The sequence below is a fragment of the Oxyura jamaicensis genome, chromosome 13 (genome assembly GCF_011077185.1).
Source record: "Oxyura jamaicensis isolate SHBP4307 breed ruddy duck chromosome 13, BPBGC_Ojam_1.0, whole genome shotgun sequence".
NCBI classification, from domain to species: domain Eukaryota; kingdom Metazoa; phylum Chordata; class Aves; order Anseriformes; family Anatidae; genus Oxyura; species Oxyura jamaicensis.
The window spans coordinates 9281715-9299444 of record NC_048905.1 but is presented as its reverse complement, the minus strand read 5'-3'; the positions used below and the strand labels follow the sequence as shown (position 1 = coordinate 9299444).

Below are 17730 nucleotides of genomic sequence, written 5' to 3'. Positions count from 1 at the left end.
CCGCTTGGGGCCTGCGGGGTCTGATGAAACATCTGATGTGCATTACAGCAGGGCGAGGGGAGGCCTGCACGCCTCTGCCCCGCGAGCAGGACGCTTCCCATCACCTGCTCGAGATTTCCCTTCTCCCCCAGCCCCGGCTCCCAGGAAGCTGAGGGGATGCAGCGGGGGGGAGGCTGCAGGGGACATGTCCCGATGTCCCCCCCATGTGCAGGGTGCTGGGCACAATGGGGGGCCGGGGCTGGCGGCACCCCGTCGGTGCTCCCCCCTGGCCTCCTCCCAGGTGCCAGATTTATCCCAGTTCCCCGCAGAGCTCGCAGGGTACAAAAATCCCAGGAAAAAAGGGAGGAGAGGATTTCCAAGAAACTCCGTGCAATAGCCGCTTTGGAGAGGGATTCCATTTATTTTTTTTTTCTTTTTTTTTTTTTTAAAGTCTTACAACTGAGGCCTCAAGCGCCGCAGGACGGCCGGCTCCGGCCCCTCGGCGCCAACAAACCAAAGTCACCCCCAAACGGGTCCCTTTTTGTCACCTTCCCCCTCATAAAAAGAACCAAAATCCCCCAAAACCACCCCTCAACGCCACCACCCCCTGCGGGGACGGGGGGGGGGGGGCACCTTGGCGGCCCCTTCCCAGCAGCGGGGGGGGGGGGGGGGCGGGGGGGGGGTTAAGGAGGCCGGGGGGAGGCCGGGGGGGACCGGGGGGAGGCGGGAGGCTGCAACCTGCCGCCGGGCCGGGGCCGGCCCCCCGGCGGGCGGGCGGAGCGCTCGACGGCTGCCATTGGCCGCGGCGCGGAGCGACACCTGCTCGGCTCCCTCATGCGAGCGCCAGCGGGGCTCGGCGGGGATATTTGAGGCACCCTCGGGCTCCTCCGCCGCCGCCACTCCGCGCTCGCCGCCGCGCCGGGCACATGCGGGGCGCGGGGCCGCGGCGGGCAGCGCGCTGGGGCCGGGAGGAGGAGGTGGCGAGGAGGTGGAGGAGGGCGGCAAGGCGCCACCATGTGCGAGGGGCTCCGCGGGCACCTCCCGGCCCTGCTGCTGCTGCTGGTGGTGGTGGTGCTGGTGCTGCCCATCCCCGCGGCGGCCGGTGCTGAGGCCACACACCCTCCGGAGGGGCCGCCCGACAGGACCCCGCCGCAGAAGGGGCGGCTGTCCCTGCAGAACACAGGTACGGGGGGGGGGGCGGTAGGCAGGCAGCTTCTGGGCTGAAAGCATGGAGGGGAAGGAAGGGAAAAAGCCCGGTGCTGGTAGCCCGCAGCTGGCTCTGTCCCGTGCACGTGGCCCCCGGGCCCGGTACGAAGCGGGCAGGGGGCGAGGAGAAAGTTTGGGGGGCAGAGGGAGGCTGGGGGGGGGGGGGGTGCCCGCTGCTCCGCTCCGCACGGAGCCGGGCGGTGATGCGGGGGGCTCGGGGGGGTCTCTCTCTGTCCCCCTCTCCCTCCCCCGGGTGTAGCTGCCTAGAAAGACAGAGCCGAGGCGTGCACTTTGCTGGATCGCTTCCCAGCCGTGCACGGAGAGCGCGGGATCCAGGCGCTTCCCTTCCCCCCTCCCCTCCTCCTTCTCTCCCCCCCACCCCCTTTTATTATTTTTTTTTTTTCCTCCCTTTTAACACTCTCGCTGCTGCGCGACGTGTTTAAACACACACGAGCAGGAATGCACGAATGCCCATTAGGGACTGCCACATGTGAATCACGGCACTGTGCAGTTCTCAGCACGCTGGAGCCAGGACATGTGATCCCGGCGAGGGTTTGCATCCGGATGCCAACACAAGCACTACAGCTGAGCTCCCGGCCCCAAAAAAAGCCCGGCTCCGCGCTTCTGCAGCGCTCCACAAAGAGCTCCATTTTTCCCCCCGGTGCGTGCGGCTTTGCGCAGCTCCCCGCCTGTGCCCGACACAATGCCGGAGCGGCACCGGGGACAGCCCCCCCCCCCCCCCCCCCCAGATGCGCTCCGGGGCAGGTAGGAAGGAGAAGGGGTGGTGGAGAGAGCCGCTGCCCGCCTGGGGGGGTCACGCGAGCCCCGTCGGACTCAGCCTGCGCATCCCGGCTCTGCACCCCTCTGCCTTGCAGCCGGCTGAAATGGGACCCAAAGTTGCTGCAAAGACTTGCGAAATGGACCGCATGGCAAAGGGGGGGCCGGGGGGGGGCTGAAACGCGCTGCGGTCCGCAGGGGGATTAGGCTGGCTCCCAAGAGCGAGCTTTAATTAAAGGTACCACTAGGGCACGGAGCTCAGGCGTTCTTAGCATCCTCAGTCCTGGTCTAAAAGCTGCCCCTGTTTAACTTTATCCCCGGGCTTTTTCGGCAACCACCTTCCCTCTGGCAGCGCTGCGATGTCCCTTTTTCTTTTTAAAGGACCAGAAGCTGTCTTATGAAGAGTTAGAACTTGGGAAGGAGGGGTTGTACGTAGGTATTAGACAGCATTTTTTTTTCAACAGCATTACATAACATCTGTTCGAGCAGAATAAACATGTATGCTAGGTCCAGTGGATCTGTTTTATGTGCTGTATATAAAAATACGCATTTCCAATTGATTTTTGCACAGGTGAGGACAGAGTCTCAGCTTTATGCAACAATCGGTGCAAAGGACTCTGTTTATCAGTGGGAGTTTTGCCATAAACTTCCTCGACATCGGGACAGGGGACGCCCGGTAGCCTGCAAAGGGCGTTGTGCTGTAGCACCAGAAACTAGCTCCAAGTACCAGAAACAACCCGTGGTAGCTGGCTGGGACCAGCTCCTCATGGTCTTCTCATTTTGGCACTTGAATTTGATGGGGTCTTTTTACAAGTCAGACAGCAAAAATCATGCATGTCCTCTGCTCCTGAGGAATGCGAAAGTATTAGACAGTTCTCAAGTGAAAGAGCTTGACGTAAGCATAGTGGATTTGGCATTTGCTTCTTGGATATCACTTTCATAGCATAATACACCCAAGTTTTGGCCTAATTTCTGCAGAAAGTGGGCATGCTGTGGGTACAATAACTGTTGTCACATGTGTTTTTCTTTCGAACTGATGATGTTAGCAAAATGTCTCTTTCCCTTCCCCCCTACCCACCACCAGCAGCTCCTATGAGCAATTCTTCAAATTAACTGTAATCAATGCTCGTTTTAGCTGAAATCCAGCACTGCCTGGTTAATGCCGGCGATGTGGGATGCGGCGTGTTTGAATGCTTTGAAAACAATTCTTGCGAGATCCGAGGCTTACATGAGATCTGCATGACTTTCCTGCACAACGCTGGAAAATTTGATGCCCAGGTAACACAGTGAAACTTAGCATGTATTTTTTCCTCTTCTGCACATCTGAGGAAAAAGTTACCATTAAGGAGCACGTCTGCTTTTGCATGTGACCAGCTTCAATAGAGACTTTTCTGTTGAAGCAAAGGGTCCAGAATCGAGACCCAAGGCAGCAGCAGTGTGTAAGCTGCCCCAGGAGACAGGTTGTCCCTAGCTACAGCTCCACGTGAGAACTTGTTCCTACTGCACCCAGGACAACAATCAGAACAGTAACATAGAGGAGCGTGGTTTTCAGAACCATTAAATGACTTAAGCTTCTACATCACGTTTGTTCAAAACTCATTGTGAAACGCAGCTTGGACTCCCAGGTTCATGTAGATGTATCAGAAAATGTTTCCCGCTGTGTGCTTACTAAAGCTTGGTTCTCGAGACTTGCACGCAACCAGTACAGGCAACCTCCAAAAGCTGCTGCATTCACATAAGCCTTTGGTTCGAGCACTGACATTAAAATACATGACTTCGACGGTATGCGGTATTAAGTTTGTCTCCTTCATTTTCTCCCCAGACCATTTACGCATCACTGAGACATCCTGTTATTATGTCTTGTAAACCTACTCTCCCATTTCAGTGTGGAGGGAAGAGAACATTACGCCGGGCCAGCGGCATTTGGCTTGACCATGCAGTTTACAGAATAACTTGACTAAAAGCACCAGCTACATGGCACTGCTGGAAGCGTGGTGTAAAGCAGAGCTGTCTCCAGGACTCCATCCCTTCCGTGAGGGATGGTGGGACCACCCAGCAGGAAACAGTCCAAGTGCTGGAGTTTTAGGCTTAATTTCTCAAGGATGTACAAAAGGTCTGGCTAGCTATTAAAGCTGGAATTGTTTGTCCTAAAGTCTGTGGGTATCTGAAAACCTTCAACATCATTTCCAAGTGGCTACCAGCAAACACTTATTTTTGCACAGTTCTGTCAGTGAGCAAAGCTGACAAAAGCAGCGAGCCCTGCTGGGAGGGAGGTGTGCCTGTGAGGGCTGAGTGTAGCCACTGATGCCTGTCCACAGGATCCCCAGGTACTGCCAGCAGATCCAGCCCGTTTCCTATCCAGGCTGTCCCCTTTGCAGTGCACAAGCATCAAACCCTCAGAGCTTTAATTTGGAGGTGACCTGAGCCTCTGCTGTGACATGGCTTTTCAGGGCTTATCTCTATTACCTACGGTTGTTTTGGGGTGCATTAAATGACAAGACTAGCACTGGCCATTTTCTGCTTTCTGCTCTCCTCCCTCTCTGAAACCTGAAAATGATGTGAGGTTTGGTTTGTATAAGGATTTTCTCTTTATCCTAATTCTCCTACTGTGCTCTGCATGTTCAGCATTGAAGAGAAGGGCAGGTAGGGTACAGGGAATAGAAGGGGATGATATCTGAAATAGCTCTTTGATCAGCGAGAAGTGTTTCTGGGTTGAAACATTTTGGGGACAAAAATCTGCTCACAGGTCTGGCTGAATCTTAGTTCATGTCTGTGGAGCTGTGCCCGTGTACTCTGGATAAAGGACAACAGGAATTCGGTCTTCTGGAAGCATTTGGGTAAAAGAATCTGAAACAATGAAGAGATGGATGCGGTGCAGCACCTATTGCTCAGCAAAATAAAGAAAGGCTGAACAGAGCTGCCAGGCTGTGACACGTGCACTGTGTATGGCTGGCTACGGGGTCAGGTAGCAAAGAGGGAAAAGGTAGGGATGATTTTTGATACCCTCTAAGCAGTTGAATGAGGGAATTGCAAATGATCTTTAAAGAGATGCTGCTAAAGCAACTTTCTTGCAATGTACATTTTAGATTCTTGGGTTTATTTTTTTATTTCACTGAGAATTTCTTGCAACAAACATGCATCAAGACACTGCAGAATTATTATTAGTGCTGATTTGGGTCCCTTTCTGCCTGAGGAAGTGGTAGTAGTGAAAAACTGATAGCTGGGAAATAGTGCATACTATGTATGCTCTGTAAGGAGTTTACAAACCGATTTAAAAATGGAGAAAAAAATAACACAAAGGAATGGGTATCTGCTTGTGGGCCTGGAGACCCCAGCCATGGCAGGATGCCCTTCTCCTTTGAGGAAACCTGCTGTGCTACCACCCTAGAGGCGAAGGAAGCCAGTAACTCAAGCACTGAATTATTTCAAGGTGCTTACTTTTTTCCTTTTTCCCCTCTTGGGCAGTCTGTTGTTGGGGCAGAGGAAACCTCAAAATTACTGGTGAGGAAGCCCTGTGTGTTCAGCTCCATTGGAATGTCAATGCAGCGCAACCTGGCTTGATCTTTAAGGGCAGAGAAACAAAGAGAAGAGGGGAGAAGAAGCCATTAAGTGATCTCCCCAGCGATCTAATAACCCTTGACGTTGTCCTGCAGAGGAGCAGCTAGCTGGGCATAAATCAGCTGCTGTGCTTAATGGACAAAAATACAGACCTCCTCCGTTTCTTTTCTTCTCAGGGAAAATCCTTCATTAAAGACGCTCTGAAGTGTAAGGCTCATGCCTTGAGGCATAAATTCAGCTGCATCAGCCGTAAGTGCCCAGCCATTAAAGAGATGGTGTTCCAGTTACAGCGGGAGTGCTACCTGAAGCATGACCTCTGCTCCGCTGCCAAGGAGAACGTCCAGGTCATTGTGGAGATGATTCACTTCAAAGACCTGCTGCAGCATGAGTAAGTGCCTCCGTGCTAGTGCAGTCAGAGGCGTGGGAGCTCCTTCCAGGAGCATGATGGTGCCAACGGGCTGTGCATCTGCCCAAAAGCTCTTTCACCTCCTTCTGGCCTTAAGCACAGCTTGTTTTCCCAGGTACAAGACCAAGGTAATGCTTTCTTCACAGGGGCCCTGGAAGACGAGCTTGCTTAGGAAGGGCTAGATGTGGCCATGGAAGGAAATGGGTTGAAGTGCGATCGGGCTGACTTTTTGGTCCTCAGGCAAATACAGCATTAGTGTCTGATGTTCCAAGAGGCATCTCACAAAGCCTCTGTGCTTTCTGTAGTCAAAGGCACTGTTCACGATCCATTTGTTAAAAGTGACAGCTAGAGGAGAAGGGGGAAGATGGTCTTTGCAGAGTTGTCAACAGATCATTTCTTTTGTAAATACGTACTTTCAAATGTCTTCTAGTTAATTGTCCTTGAAGGAGCTGCAGTCCCCCAGGTAATCTCCCATTCATCTTATTCCTTATTAATCTCAGATGCTTTTTAATAAAACATGGAGGTGTACAAAATGAAGGCACAAGTCAGATTTTGAGCAGCTCATCCCTCTGCCTGGGAACACAGCCGCCCTCCAAGGAATGGCAGGCATGAGTCCTGGTAGGAATTGATCAAAGCTGCTCCATGACAGCAACAAGCCAGGCACAAGCTGTTTGTACCAACTCTTTGTGCACAGATGCAAAAATCAGAGCCTGTTTTTCTTGCAGGTGAACATCCCACTCCTAAACGAGGCTGAGCCACAGCCTGGCAGCAGGCTTACCTTAGAGCATCTTCCTACCATGTCCCTATGCCTTTTTATCCCCAGTGGATATTAGCACAGAAAGCCCAAATCCCAGCGATTGTGACATTAATTTTTCACAGAAACATTTATTTTTTACTTCTAGCCTTGAATTTTCATTGGTTTCCACAGGAGCTGGGCCCTGATTCCTTACTTCATGTTGAAAACCACCTATGAGAACCAAAAGCTGTAGAAAGAGGAGATAGCTTTTTTTGCAAAATAAGGAAAACCTAAAACAGGAATGCCCAAAGGCAGCTGCTTATTTCTGGGGACCTTAAATGGGGGCTCTCGGTTTGAAGGCACACGTCATTTAGCTGAGCACCTACGTTTTACATGATCTCATTTAGAGCTTCTTAAACTTCAGCATCTTGTGGGGTTGGAGCTAAGCTCTCCTATGTGGGACTCCCCGAATAGAAGCGAGCCAGCCTCCTCCCCTCCCCTAAATTTAGAGGCCATTTCTGAAATTCTTGAACTAAGTAACTTGTTCAAGATCAATAGGCGAGTGTGGCAGAGCTGGAAATAAAATCACGTCTGCTGACTTGCAGCCTTGTGCTCAGTTCAGGTACTATGGTCAGGCCAGCTGAAATGCAGAAAGTAAAACAGCGAAGGAGAAATGGGCCAGTATTAATCCGCAGGGCTCTGGCAGACTTTGAATACCTGAAATATTTGGCAGCTGAGCCACTTTTTAGTCATACCAGCAACCTTTTTCTTCCAAAGATTCTTTGCACAGATTATGCCCGGTTTTAACGACTGATCCCTTTATTTTCTTCCCCTTCACTTTGTATGCATTGTGCTCAATTCTCTGCTGTCTTTTATTTTATGATTAAGACAAAACCTAAGAGCTTAGAAGCCAGTGGCAGCTTTCAGACTTGTTCTCTGGTTTCACTCTTCTGGCTGCTTTCTTCTGATGCGCATTAAGGAGCACGACCAGGGCAGTGAAGCCTCTTCCTGAGGAGTCAGCTGCTGTGGGGGTGTGGGTCAGACCCATTTGTCATGGTGGAAGTGGTGACAGGCCCTGGCACATCCTTCCCTGTTGCATTCCAAATAGCTTTATTTTTTAATGACAGAAACAATCCAAACATGGGAAATATTTTCAGATAGGGGAATAGGTGGCTCTCCAAGATTAGTCATTCAAAATGAGGTTAAGCAGTTGGGCAGAGTGAAATCAGGGTAGTAGCTGATTGCAGTCTGTTGGTTCTCCTCATCTCCTCTACTCAGTTCTTGGGAAGAGATTGTTAGACAGGGCTTGTCCACAGTCATAGAGCTGGTGGAAGGTGCACCACCACCGCCCCATGCATGCAACCATGACTGCCCCTACTGCTGAACCCAGGCTTGCCAGCCCCAGGCAGTTCTGGACTTGCAGTTTGCACAGGTCCTACCATCCAAGTCTTAAGCATGTCCTTCTGGGCCTGCCTGAACCTCATGCTAACAGCTGAGCACTTGTGCCAATAGACAACATCAATATTGACCCACAAAACCTGTGACCGCAGCTATTTTAAAATTGCTGTCCTCTGTGCCCCGTGACAGAGGAAGCGAGCTGTGCTCAGAGGCTGCGTTGTGCTGCGGGGCTGCAGGCGGCTCTCGACGCTGGGTGGGAAGCAGGAGCAGCATTTGGCCTTGGCTTGTTTGGAGTCCTTGTTCTGCTGGGACAAGGGATATACTGAAGCTGTACTTAACTCTGTAAGGAAATGAAGAGAACATTCAGTGCCACCAAAGTGGATTTCCGTGTGTCTTAGCTGCAGTTGGATCGTGAGTCCAGATAGGATCTTGCTTGTGGCAGAGGTCAACACCTGCTGCTCCAGGGTGAGAAAGGTGGTGAGAAAAGCCAGAGGCCCCGTACAGAACAGTGTCTTTTGTTCTTCCCAGAGCGGGGGAAATGCCTGCCTCCTGCAGGCTGGTGACCAGTGCATGTCTGTATCAGGTGTTCACCTGGAGATAGCAAGCTGCTTTATCAAGCTGATGGCTCCAGAGCTGGCTTCCTTTGTCGTGTCTCCTGACTAATAAAGACAAAGAGGCATGGAAAGAGATAGCGAGAGAAGGCGTGAGATAGCACTTGTTCCATTTGACAGCCCCATTTGCCAAGTGTGTAGACCTTGTATCTTCCTCTGGTGGGAACTGCAGTTCTCCCAGAGCATCTCCACTGGGTGAACAATCAAGGCAGCCCCAGCACTTCAGTGACTCAGCTCCTCAGGATGCTACTGTGTGCATTTCTTACTCTGAATTGGCCAATTAGAATATAACACATCGCATAGTCAACTTACGGTGCAGAACTGGTTCCCAAGGTGGTAGATTTCTGACCCCCTGGTGCCCAAGTGAGCAAGTAGGGGACAAATGCTACTGAACGGTGCTGTAGGCAAGGGGAGAGTAAGGGAGAGAGGCCGTTACCCTGGCTGACTGGTAGATAACCCTGATATATTTTTTTGACTTGCTTCTCACTGTTTTCTTTACCTCCAGGCCATATGTTGACCTAGTGAATATCCTGCTCACCTGTGGCGAGGAGGTGAAAAAGGCAATAACAAGAAGTGTCCAGGCCCAATGCGAACAGAACTGGGGGAGTCTCTGCTCCATCCTGAGCTTCTGCACCTCAGCCGTGCACGGTGACACCATCCTGAGCCCCGAGAAGAAGCTGGCTGAAGCCAGCAAAGCCGCTGCAGGCCGCGGGGACATCCTGGCCCACTCTGAGTCCGACCCCAGGGAGAGCTCGCGAGCGTCCAAGGGAGAGAGAGGTACCAAGGGCCACCTGAACGCCCATGCCCGGGTGAAAGCTGGGGCCCACGGTCCCAAAGGGGCACATGGGATCATGGACCGGGCAGACGAACTGTCCGACTTCTCAGACATCCGGAGGTGAAAAAAGGCACCAAGCCCCCGTTATCCCCACCCTCCCCCTCCGCTGGAAGCTTCCACCGTTGAGTCCATCTTCCTGTCTATGGACATTCCAAAGCATTTCCCATTCAGAGGTCAAGCACAGGGCATTGCAAGGTACATGGACCTCAGCACCAGTGTATATAGTAGCAAAGGGAGAGCAGTGGCAATGGGTTATTGATCCAGCAAACTCGACACTTGAGCAGCCGCTAAACGTGGCAAAATGTCTCTGACTAAATTATTTTCCCCCTCTGTTTATTAATGAAACGGACATCGGCTGAAATTTAGGATCTTGATTTGGGGTCGTTGGGTTGTTTTGGGGGTTTGTTTGTTTATCTTGGTCCCTCAGCTGGGGAGAAGGTTATGAGGGCTCTGGCAGATTGCATGCAGCCGCTTGTGGCTTAGCACCTCCGAGGGTTTAGGGTGCAGCCTTACAACAGATGGCTGAATTCCAGAGGGATTTGGTTTCTGCCTGTGGCTGAGAGGGCAGGAGCTGGAGGCTCTCTGTGACATGCTGGAATGAAATAGCTGTCCTGGTCCTGTCTCTCATACAGGAACCATGCAGTCTGGAGCTCCACCGTTGTCTGCTGAGTAACTTCTGAGCCATTGTTCCCATCCAGGTGACACTGCCTAGTTCAAGTGCCCCTTAGTTGTTTTTTTAACCACTGTGTAACTTAACACTTGCTTATCCAGTCACTTCAGCGTATCCAAGGCCTAGGTAATCAGCTTCGAGACCAAGTAGTTTGGCACGACTCCCCTAGTTACAGAGCACAGTATGGAGGACCCCAAGAGTATGTTCCCGAACCTCTAACCCCCCCTGCATATTCTCTTCTTACACCTGCCCACTCAGACACAGCTCCTCCACCCTAATGCACAAGCTTAAAAGGATGGCCGTGGGCTCACCCAATGAAGGACCCCAAACACTAAGTTCTTCTGCAGGGCTGCATCGAAAGCCCATCAGAAATGTCTCTCCTTAGAAGTAACACGGTGTGGTTTGCTGGGATGTGGAGCCCCACCAGAACCTGCCTGTCAGCCGTGGTTTACCAAAATGCCAAAGATCTGGAGAGGGGGTCGACTTCTTTATTCATTGTTGTGCGGATAATGACAGCCAGTCTCTGCAGAATGAGTTACTACAGAGAGAGAGTGCCAAGAATTGATTGTCTCTGAGCAGTTTTAAGTGTGAATGAGGTGTTGGGATGCATCTCTCCTACCCCCTATGCAATTGTAATTCTCAGGTTGCAGCCCTGCAATCCTATATCCCCAGATATGGTACTGGAAATGGAGGTGACAGCACCCACGGGGACAGAAGGGTGAGCTCTTCAGCTTCCTCTGGAGGAAAAAGTGAGTTTTCTTAGAAAGTGGGAATCACACCAAAGATCTGAGCCTTCTTACTTAGAAAGTTTGGGAGGAAAGCTGTGGGGGCAGGAAGGCAGTTCAGCAGAGACAGAACGTACCCGGTGAACTAACGTACGTCTTGTCGCATGGTGGGAAGGAGCTGCACAAGCAGTAGAGGCTGTTGGAATTTGGCTACAATTTCCAACTCAGATTCTAGCTACTGCTGAGTGAGCACAGCTCCTAATAGCTATATTCAGGGTTTAATGCATGTATCCACCCGCAGAATTTCTAGGCGTTACTTTTAATAGAAGTCACGTAGGAAGCAAGAGAGAACCGCTGAGCTGAAGAGGTGCGGCTCCGTGTGATCACCGGGTCTTTGTTTAAGAAAATGTCCTTGATCCTTCCTGATTTTAGCTAAGTTCTGTGATGTTTTCATTCAACTTAAGTGGGAAGATGTGGGGTCAGGCCAAATACCATAGATACAAAGACCAGCGTGACCCAAGGAGCAGAGCCCAGGCTGACCTGTTGAGCTGCAGCAGGGCTGTCCCCTGGATGGTGTCCCCAGGATGTCAGAGAGGGGCTTGCCAAGGCTAGCTCATGCTAGCTCTGAAGGCCAGCACCTCTGCCCCAAAAACCAAGTGGCTGCTGGTGGTACCATTAGAAAGTCTCCAGCATGCCTCCCGGAGTTTGCTGTGAGCATCCTCTCCCCCGTGGTGGCATACGTCACCATAAAGAACAAGCTCGAACCAAAAAGACAATCCATTTCAGCGAACAAATGAACAGAAAACACAAACACGAAATGAAACGACTTGCTACCAACCTAATGTTCGTGCATCGAACTGAAATAAGATCCCCCTCTCTTTAGAGGTCCGATGCATCTATGGGAACCAAACGTATAGATAGGTATACCCTTGAATGTCTCAGTCAACATATCACCTCAGCATGCATACAGTTTTATTTGTACTCATTTGTTCCGAGGGGGAAAAATTGTATATTCCCCTTGTCTAGTCAATGACAATTTCTTTTGGGTGGGTGGGCAAGCTGTGGGGGGGAGGGATTTTTTTTTATAAGGCATAACTTTTTTTTTCCTCTGTGTGTGAAGATTTTATGTGTTCATCTACTGATTCCACATATGCTATTATTGTAAATATTTAACATTTCTATTTATTATAGTGTCTCCATTTAAAAAAAAAGAACACTGCTGGCTATGATAATTTAAACGTACGTCATGACCTGTGTTGTATATATTCATGCCACTAGTATGTTTTTTATGTTTAAAGCTGCGTAAATATAGTTTTATACAGTTCCATAATGTTATTGACAGCATAAATCATTTATTTATTGTTAAACCTTCTTTCATGTCTAACAAATAGGGTGCGTTTTACCTGAGAGTATTTTATTGTGACATCTACATAGCCTTAATTCTTTATAAAGTTTAAAAAAAAAAAGAAAAAAATGTCCATTTAGATACTGTATGATGCTTTAATTAACATTCCTTATGAACTTGCTGTTCATGAAGGAGGTTTAGCTTCAAAGCCAAGGTATGAATGTTTCCTTTACGCTTTGCATCTGGAATGAGCCTTGTTCTGGAATGAAAATACTGGGAGAAGCAAAATGCTTACTGGAAGAAGATACCAATAAACCCTGGAAAATGCTGTCCTAACTTAAAGTGCTGAACTAAAAGGGGAAAAAAAAAATAAGACAAACTGTCCTTAATTCCAAATCTCTGGGAGAAAAACATACTAGTTTTATCTCATGTAGAATTTGCAGCCAAATAAGCTTGTAAAAAAAAAAAAAAAAAAAGAAAAAAAAGAAAATGCATATGGCTTTAGACAAAGCTCTGTACCTTTCACACTATTATTTTCCTTAAACACTAATAAATGTTTTGAATAAGTCTCTGGCTGGGTTTTGTTTAAGCTGGAATTTCAGCCGCCGTGATAAGAGGTAAGAAAAGCCCTTTGAAGCCAGGCCAGGCTCCCGGTAGCGACCAAGGGGGGCAGAGGTGATCTGTCTGGCTGTCCCCAGGCGGGGAGAAGCAGTGCTGTGCCCTGGCTGGAGCAGGACACGGGGACAGGGCTGTGCCAGCACTGCGGCCACTCGGTCCCAGGATGGAGCCAGCCTTTCCTCCCTGTACGTCAGGGGCAGAGACCTTGTCACTGATGGGTTGTTCCCCTGGGAGGGAGACCTTGCTGGCTGCCTAGCTGGGAGCTGGGAGCTGGCAGCTTGGTCTGGGAGCGGAGGAGACGCAGGGCAAAGTAGAAGATAACCACTGGGAGCAGAGGCTGTGTCCTTTGCGGGTTCAAGCAAAGCCCCTGCAAAGTTTTGGAGGCTTTTTCCGTAGCAGGAGCTGCAGATTGGGTTCACTCCAGCACATCAGAGCCACTTTATCTGCTTTAAATTAGCCCTTAATCAGGTTGGGAAGAGAATGCAGGGATACAGGTGCTGGTGGGTTTCTTCTTGCCCACTGCCCTGATGACCTTGGATCACAAAATCCCCAGGGATGTGACAGTGGTGGGGACGTGACAGTGGTGCTGCCCAGTGCTCAGCCTGGCTGGAGGCACAGCTCAACGTCCTGAGATGCTGCCAGGGCAGGGCAGGGGACCCACGCGGTGTCAGCAGTGCCAAGCACAGGGACAGAGCCATAAGCACTGGGTTTCAGCCAGACCCATTAAGAAATAAAACAGCAAGGCTTTCTAGATGCTGTAACAGCTGATAAGACCTGTCCTGCATGTATAAAAGACCTTGCTACTTCATCAAATAGCAAGAGATCTCCCTTCAACATTTTCCCATAAAAACAGAGGGCATCCATTTGGCATCTCTGCTGCCAGCTCTGGATACTCTATCAGTAATATTGGTCAGCAGGGCAGTATCTGTAATCCTGAGTTCTCTCTGTTACCATCCCAGGAAGGATCAGTATCAAAACCTTCAATGCTTATCAGAGTTTCAGCAAAGGAGAAAGGCAAAATTCTAGGATTTGCAAAAATCAATCTGCAGATACAGCACTTTGTGTTGTCTCCAAAGCCGTTTTCATACAGCGTTGCAGTGTAGGCAGCAAGGGGATGGGAAAATTATGAGAAAGCACCTCAAGAACATAAAGCAGGGATTTTTTTTAAGGCTGCTTGCATGAAAAAGCACATTTTTAACACTCCTTCTGTGGAGTTTAAAAATAACTAATCATGCTGAAGCCTTTGGATAAGATGGGCTTCGCAAGCCTAAATGTGATCTGCAGCAATCGAGGACCTGTAGCTTTTGCACCTAAAGGCAAGGAAATGCTATCTATAACCCTGCCATCAACTGTCGTCAAGCACCGCAGGGAACACGTATGTTGCCAGTGAAGATGTGACAGAGTTTGGTGGGGTATGATCTTGGGCCAAACTGGTCAGGCTGAGACCATGAACCAGCTTGTGCTGGTGCTGGACCACTCACCAGCATTAAAGATCCCCCTGCACTTCCTGCAGGAGCTGGTCCGCCCCTTGGCTGGGATGCCACGAAGGTAAGTGCATTCTGCTCTCTACCACCCTCCCTGCAATTTCAGCCAGAAAAGTAAATTCTTCATCTCCTGGCGTGTGAAGTGGTGAGACTGCACTCTGCTCAAAGAGCGGCTACGCGCTGGTGATGGAGAAGTGACCCTCACCTTCCCTTAGGGCGTCGCAGTTACAAGCGAGCGCAGTAACGGAGTGCTGACACAAAAAGTACAGAGCACAGAGGGAAGAAGAAGCCTCAGCACAGACCGCACAGCAGGGATGCTGCGCTGCACAACCCCGAGGAGTGTATAAAACATTTAATATCAGCATGCAGATCTGCCTCACGACTGGAGTGAGTTTGGTTCCATTTGCTCTGAGTCACTTCACAAGTGAGGTAAGAAAAAACAAATCAAGGCCATTCAAACTGCAAAAGCACATCCATACGAAGGTCTCTTCCAACGGAACAAATCCCACCAAAGTCCATCCTTTTGGTCCATTTGGATTTCTCCTCCAATGGGCTCCCTGTCTAGTCTCCCAAAAGAACAAAATTAATTCCAGAAACTGGCTTGCTCAAGCATACCAAAACATTTACAAACGTACGTATGGCAATTTACAGATGGCAGCCCACGCCGTGGGCTGAGCCGAAGCTGCCGGGAGGGTTTTGGGGCAGCCCTCCCCGGTTCCCAGGCACTGCCCCGGGTTCTGCTCACCAAGCCCACGCCGGGGGATGCCCGGAGCGTGGCAGCAGCATTGACACAGCTCCTGCTGCGCCTCGCCAGGTGCGTTCTCTGCAGCCGTCCTTCCAGGCAACGGAACAGTTAATGCTTGCTGGGAAGCCTCTCACCAGTGCATTTTAAAAGCTATTTCCTGACACCTCACCAGAAACACAAATCCCACTCAGTTTTCGCTGCAGTGTTCGTGTTTCCACTCTCTCCCCGCAGACTCGCAGAGGAAAGGCTTCTCTCACACCTGCTAGCGGCAGAAATCGCTGCACACTCTCCCCGGTGAGAAATCCAGCAGAGCACGAGCCTCCGAGCAACGCGGGCAGCCTGCAGCACCCTGACCCACGAGGGTCACCCATATTGCGGCTGCCCAAAACACAACAAGAAGGTTAAACTGCGGAGAGGTGGCAGGGGGGTGCAGCTGGGCATCCCCGGGGGCAGCAGCGCCGCGGACGCCTCGCAGGGTCCCCCCCCAGGGCTGCCCCCACGGTTCCAGCACTAATGGGTCCTGGCTCACAGTCGGGACTGAGCGTAACCATATAATTAGTGAAATCCTAACAATTTCTGTTTCTGTACATCTTCTGTAGGGAAAAACATCCCAGCCAGCAGAGCGTTTCATTTGGAAATCAAAACCTCATGTCTGTCTTGATTGGGAATGTAAAATGGGGACTTGAGGGTTTAAAGCCATGACAAATTATGGGAAGCTGCAGGGGCTGAGAATTCCTATCTCCGAGGATGCTGACTGTTATAGTCTTGACCTTTTCTGCAAATACCATCCTCTCTTATAAAATGTGGCTTGGAGTTTATTTAGAAATTCTTTTAAAATAAGGAGTCATCTTTGGAGAGGCTGCTGGGAGACGCTCCGCACTGATGGGGATTTAGGTTTTTTTTAAGGGTATTCCTCCTCTGCTGGCCAGCAGAGCCCTGGGCAGTGCCGCTGCAGCACACCCCGGACCGGCGGCTCTGAGGGCAGCGTGTCTGGAGCACGATTCCACAACGGGCACCGCAACAGGGCTGAAATCGAGCCCAGGACAGCTCAGGCGGTGCAGGAACAAAATGCCCCTGTGGCACAGCCAGCGCCAGCTCTCCCTGCTGTCATTAGAAAGAGCAGAGAGCGCTGTGCTAATGGGAAGGCTAAAACCAGGCTGCATTTTAACACGGAGCAGGATCCATGCGCTGCTATCTGAGGCGTTATGGCACGTAATCCCCTGTGTAAAGCCCACTTCCATTTCTCAGATTTTGCTTGCTTTGTATCTGCTTTTCTCCGTCCCGCAATCACATCGGGCTACATTTGTCACCCAGGCATAATCCCACTTACATTTCAGTCTCTTCCTACCCCGCAGAAAAATGCGGTGGGAGGTGTGGGGAAGCTCAGTGAAAGCTGACAGCCAGGAGAGACTGGGAAAGGCCTACAGAGAGCCTGATTTAGATGTCCTATTTTAAGACAAAATGAACGGGAATTATGCACATTCAGCGTTTTGTTAAGCCGACACAAAACCAAGTCACTACGAAATCCGTCTGCAGAGGGGCGTGATGCACAAGTTTGAGGCATTCTTTAAAATAGTTTTTATTCTTTATAATGACTCCTGGCTGTCAGCTAGTCCCAGCCTCAGGGCTACTGGTCAGTGTGTCACAGGAGAGGGTCCCGGCCCAAACGGGGCTCAGCAGCAGAGCGCCAGCCAGGCCACCTCTCCTCCGGCACCTGAGGCCGAGAAGAAGCCTCACATGTGGGGCTGTACCAGCAGGAAGGCAACGAGCCTGCAAAAGCCCCTTAAAAGCACCGAGTCCTGTACAAAAAGGGGGTTAAAACAACCAGGATGCTTTGGAGGGCGCAGAGGATGCCCGAGGGAGCTGAAGCTGCTCTGCAGCAAGAAAGGGCTCCCAAGGGTCCGGGCAGCCCGAGGCTGCAGCCGCTGACTCTGCAGATTCCTGGAGGAGGAGATGTACTTTGTGGCTATCTGCATTACATGGACTAGTGAAAGCTGGCCACAGCCGACAAGCCAGGACTGGGGAATGAGTCTTGGATAATAATTAAAGGCCTATTCTTGGTCTCACCAAAGCCTCTGGTAAAATATCTTATTGATAACAGCAATGCATTAGGATTAGGCTCCTGCTGGAGCTGGGAATCACTGGAGCTTTCCTGACTGCATAGGCTTATCGGGGAGGATCTTAAAGTCAGAAAATAGATGAGGCTGAAAATAATCTGTTCTCAAACATCCCACGTCCAGAAATGTCTGAATCTGAGGCATGGGTGGGTTTTTTTGCAGCACTCTCGAAGCGCAGACAATTTGCAAACTGTGGAGAGCAGGCGATCCACAGCGTCGTTCAACAGAGAATCGTCTGAGACACTTCAAACTGCACAAAGATAAGATTTAAATGCTGCTTTTAAAAACCTGAAATAAAGTTTGCTGGGCTTTATGACACTGCATGCCATATTCCTGTAATTCTGGCCGTCCTACAGAAGCAAGGGTGTCCTCTCCCTTTCCTGCTGCTGATCCCACAGTAAAGCAGCACAGCACTGATACATCCTGGAAAAGCGGTCAGGCCTCTCTCCAAAGGAGAAAAGAACAACTGTACCCTCCCAGCGAAGATGGTGACAGGATGTGACCATTTAATACGAGTAAA

At 50.5% G+C, this 17730-nt stretch overlaps 1 protein-coding gene across 1 annotated transcript; it reads left to right on the top strand.

The window, feature by feature from the left end:
- Nucleotides 1–829: 829 nt before the first annotated feature.
- Nucleotides 830–12815, top strand: STC2 (stanniocalcin 2). The gene is made up of 4 exons (XM_035338827.1): nucleotides 830–1162; nucleotides 3098–3240; nucleotides 5697–5908; nucleotides 9177–12815. The coding sequence occupies exons 1-4, from the start codon at nucleotides 994–996 to the stop codon at nucleotides 9568–9570; spliced, it is 918 nt and encodes a 305-aa protein (XP_035194718.1). The 5' UTR covers nucleotides 830–993; the 3' UTR covers nucleotides 9571–12815.
- The last annotated feature ends 4915 nt before the right edge of the window (nucleotides 12816–17730 follow it).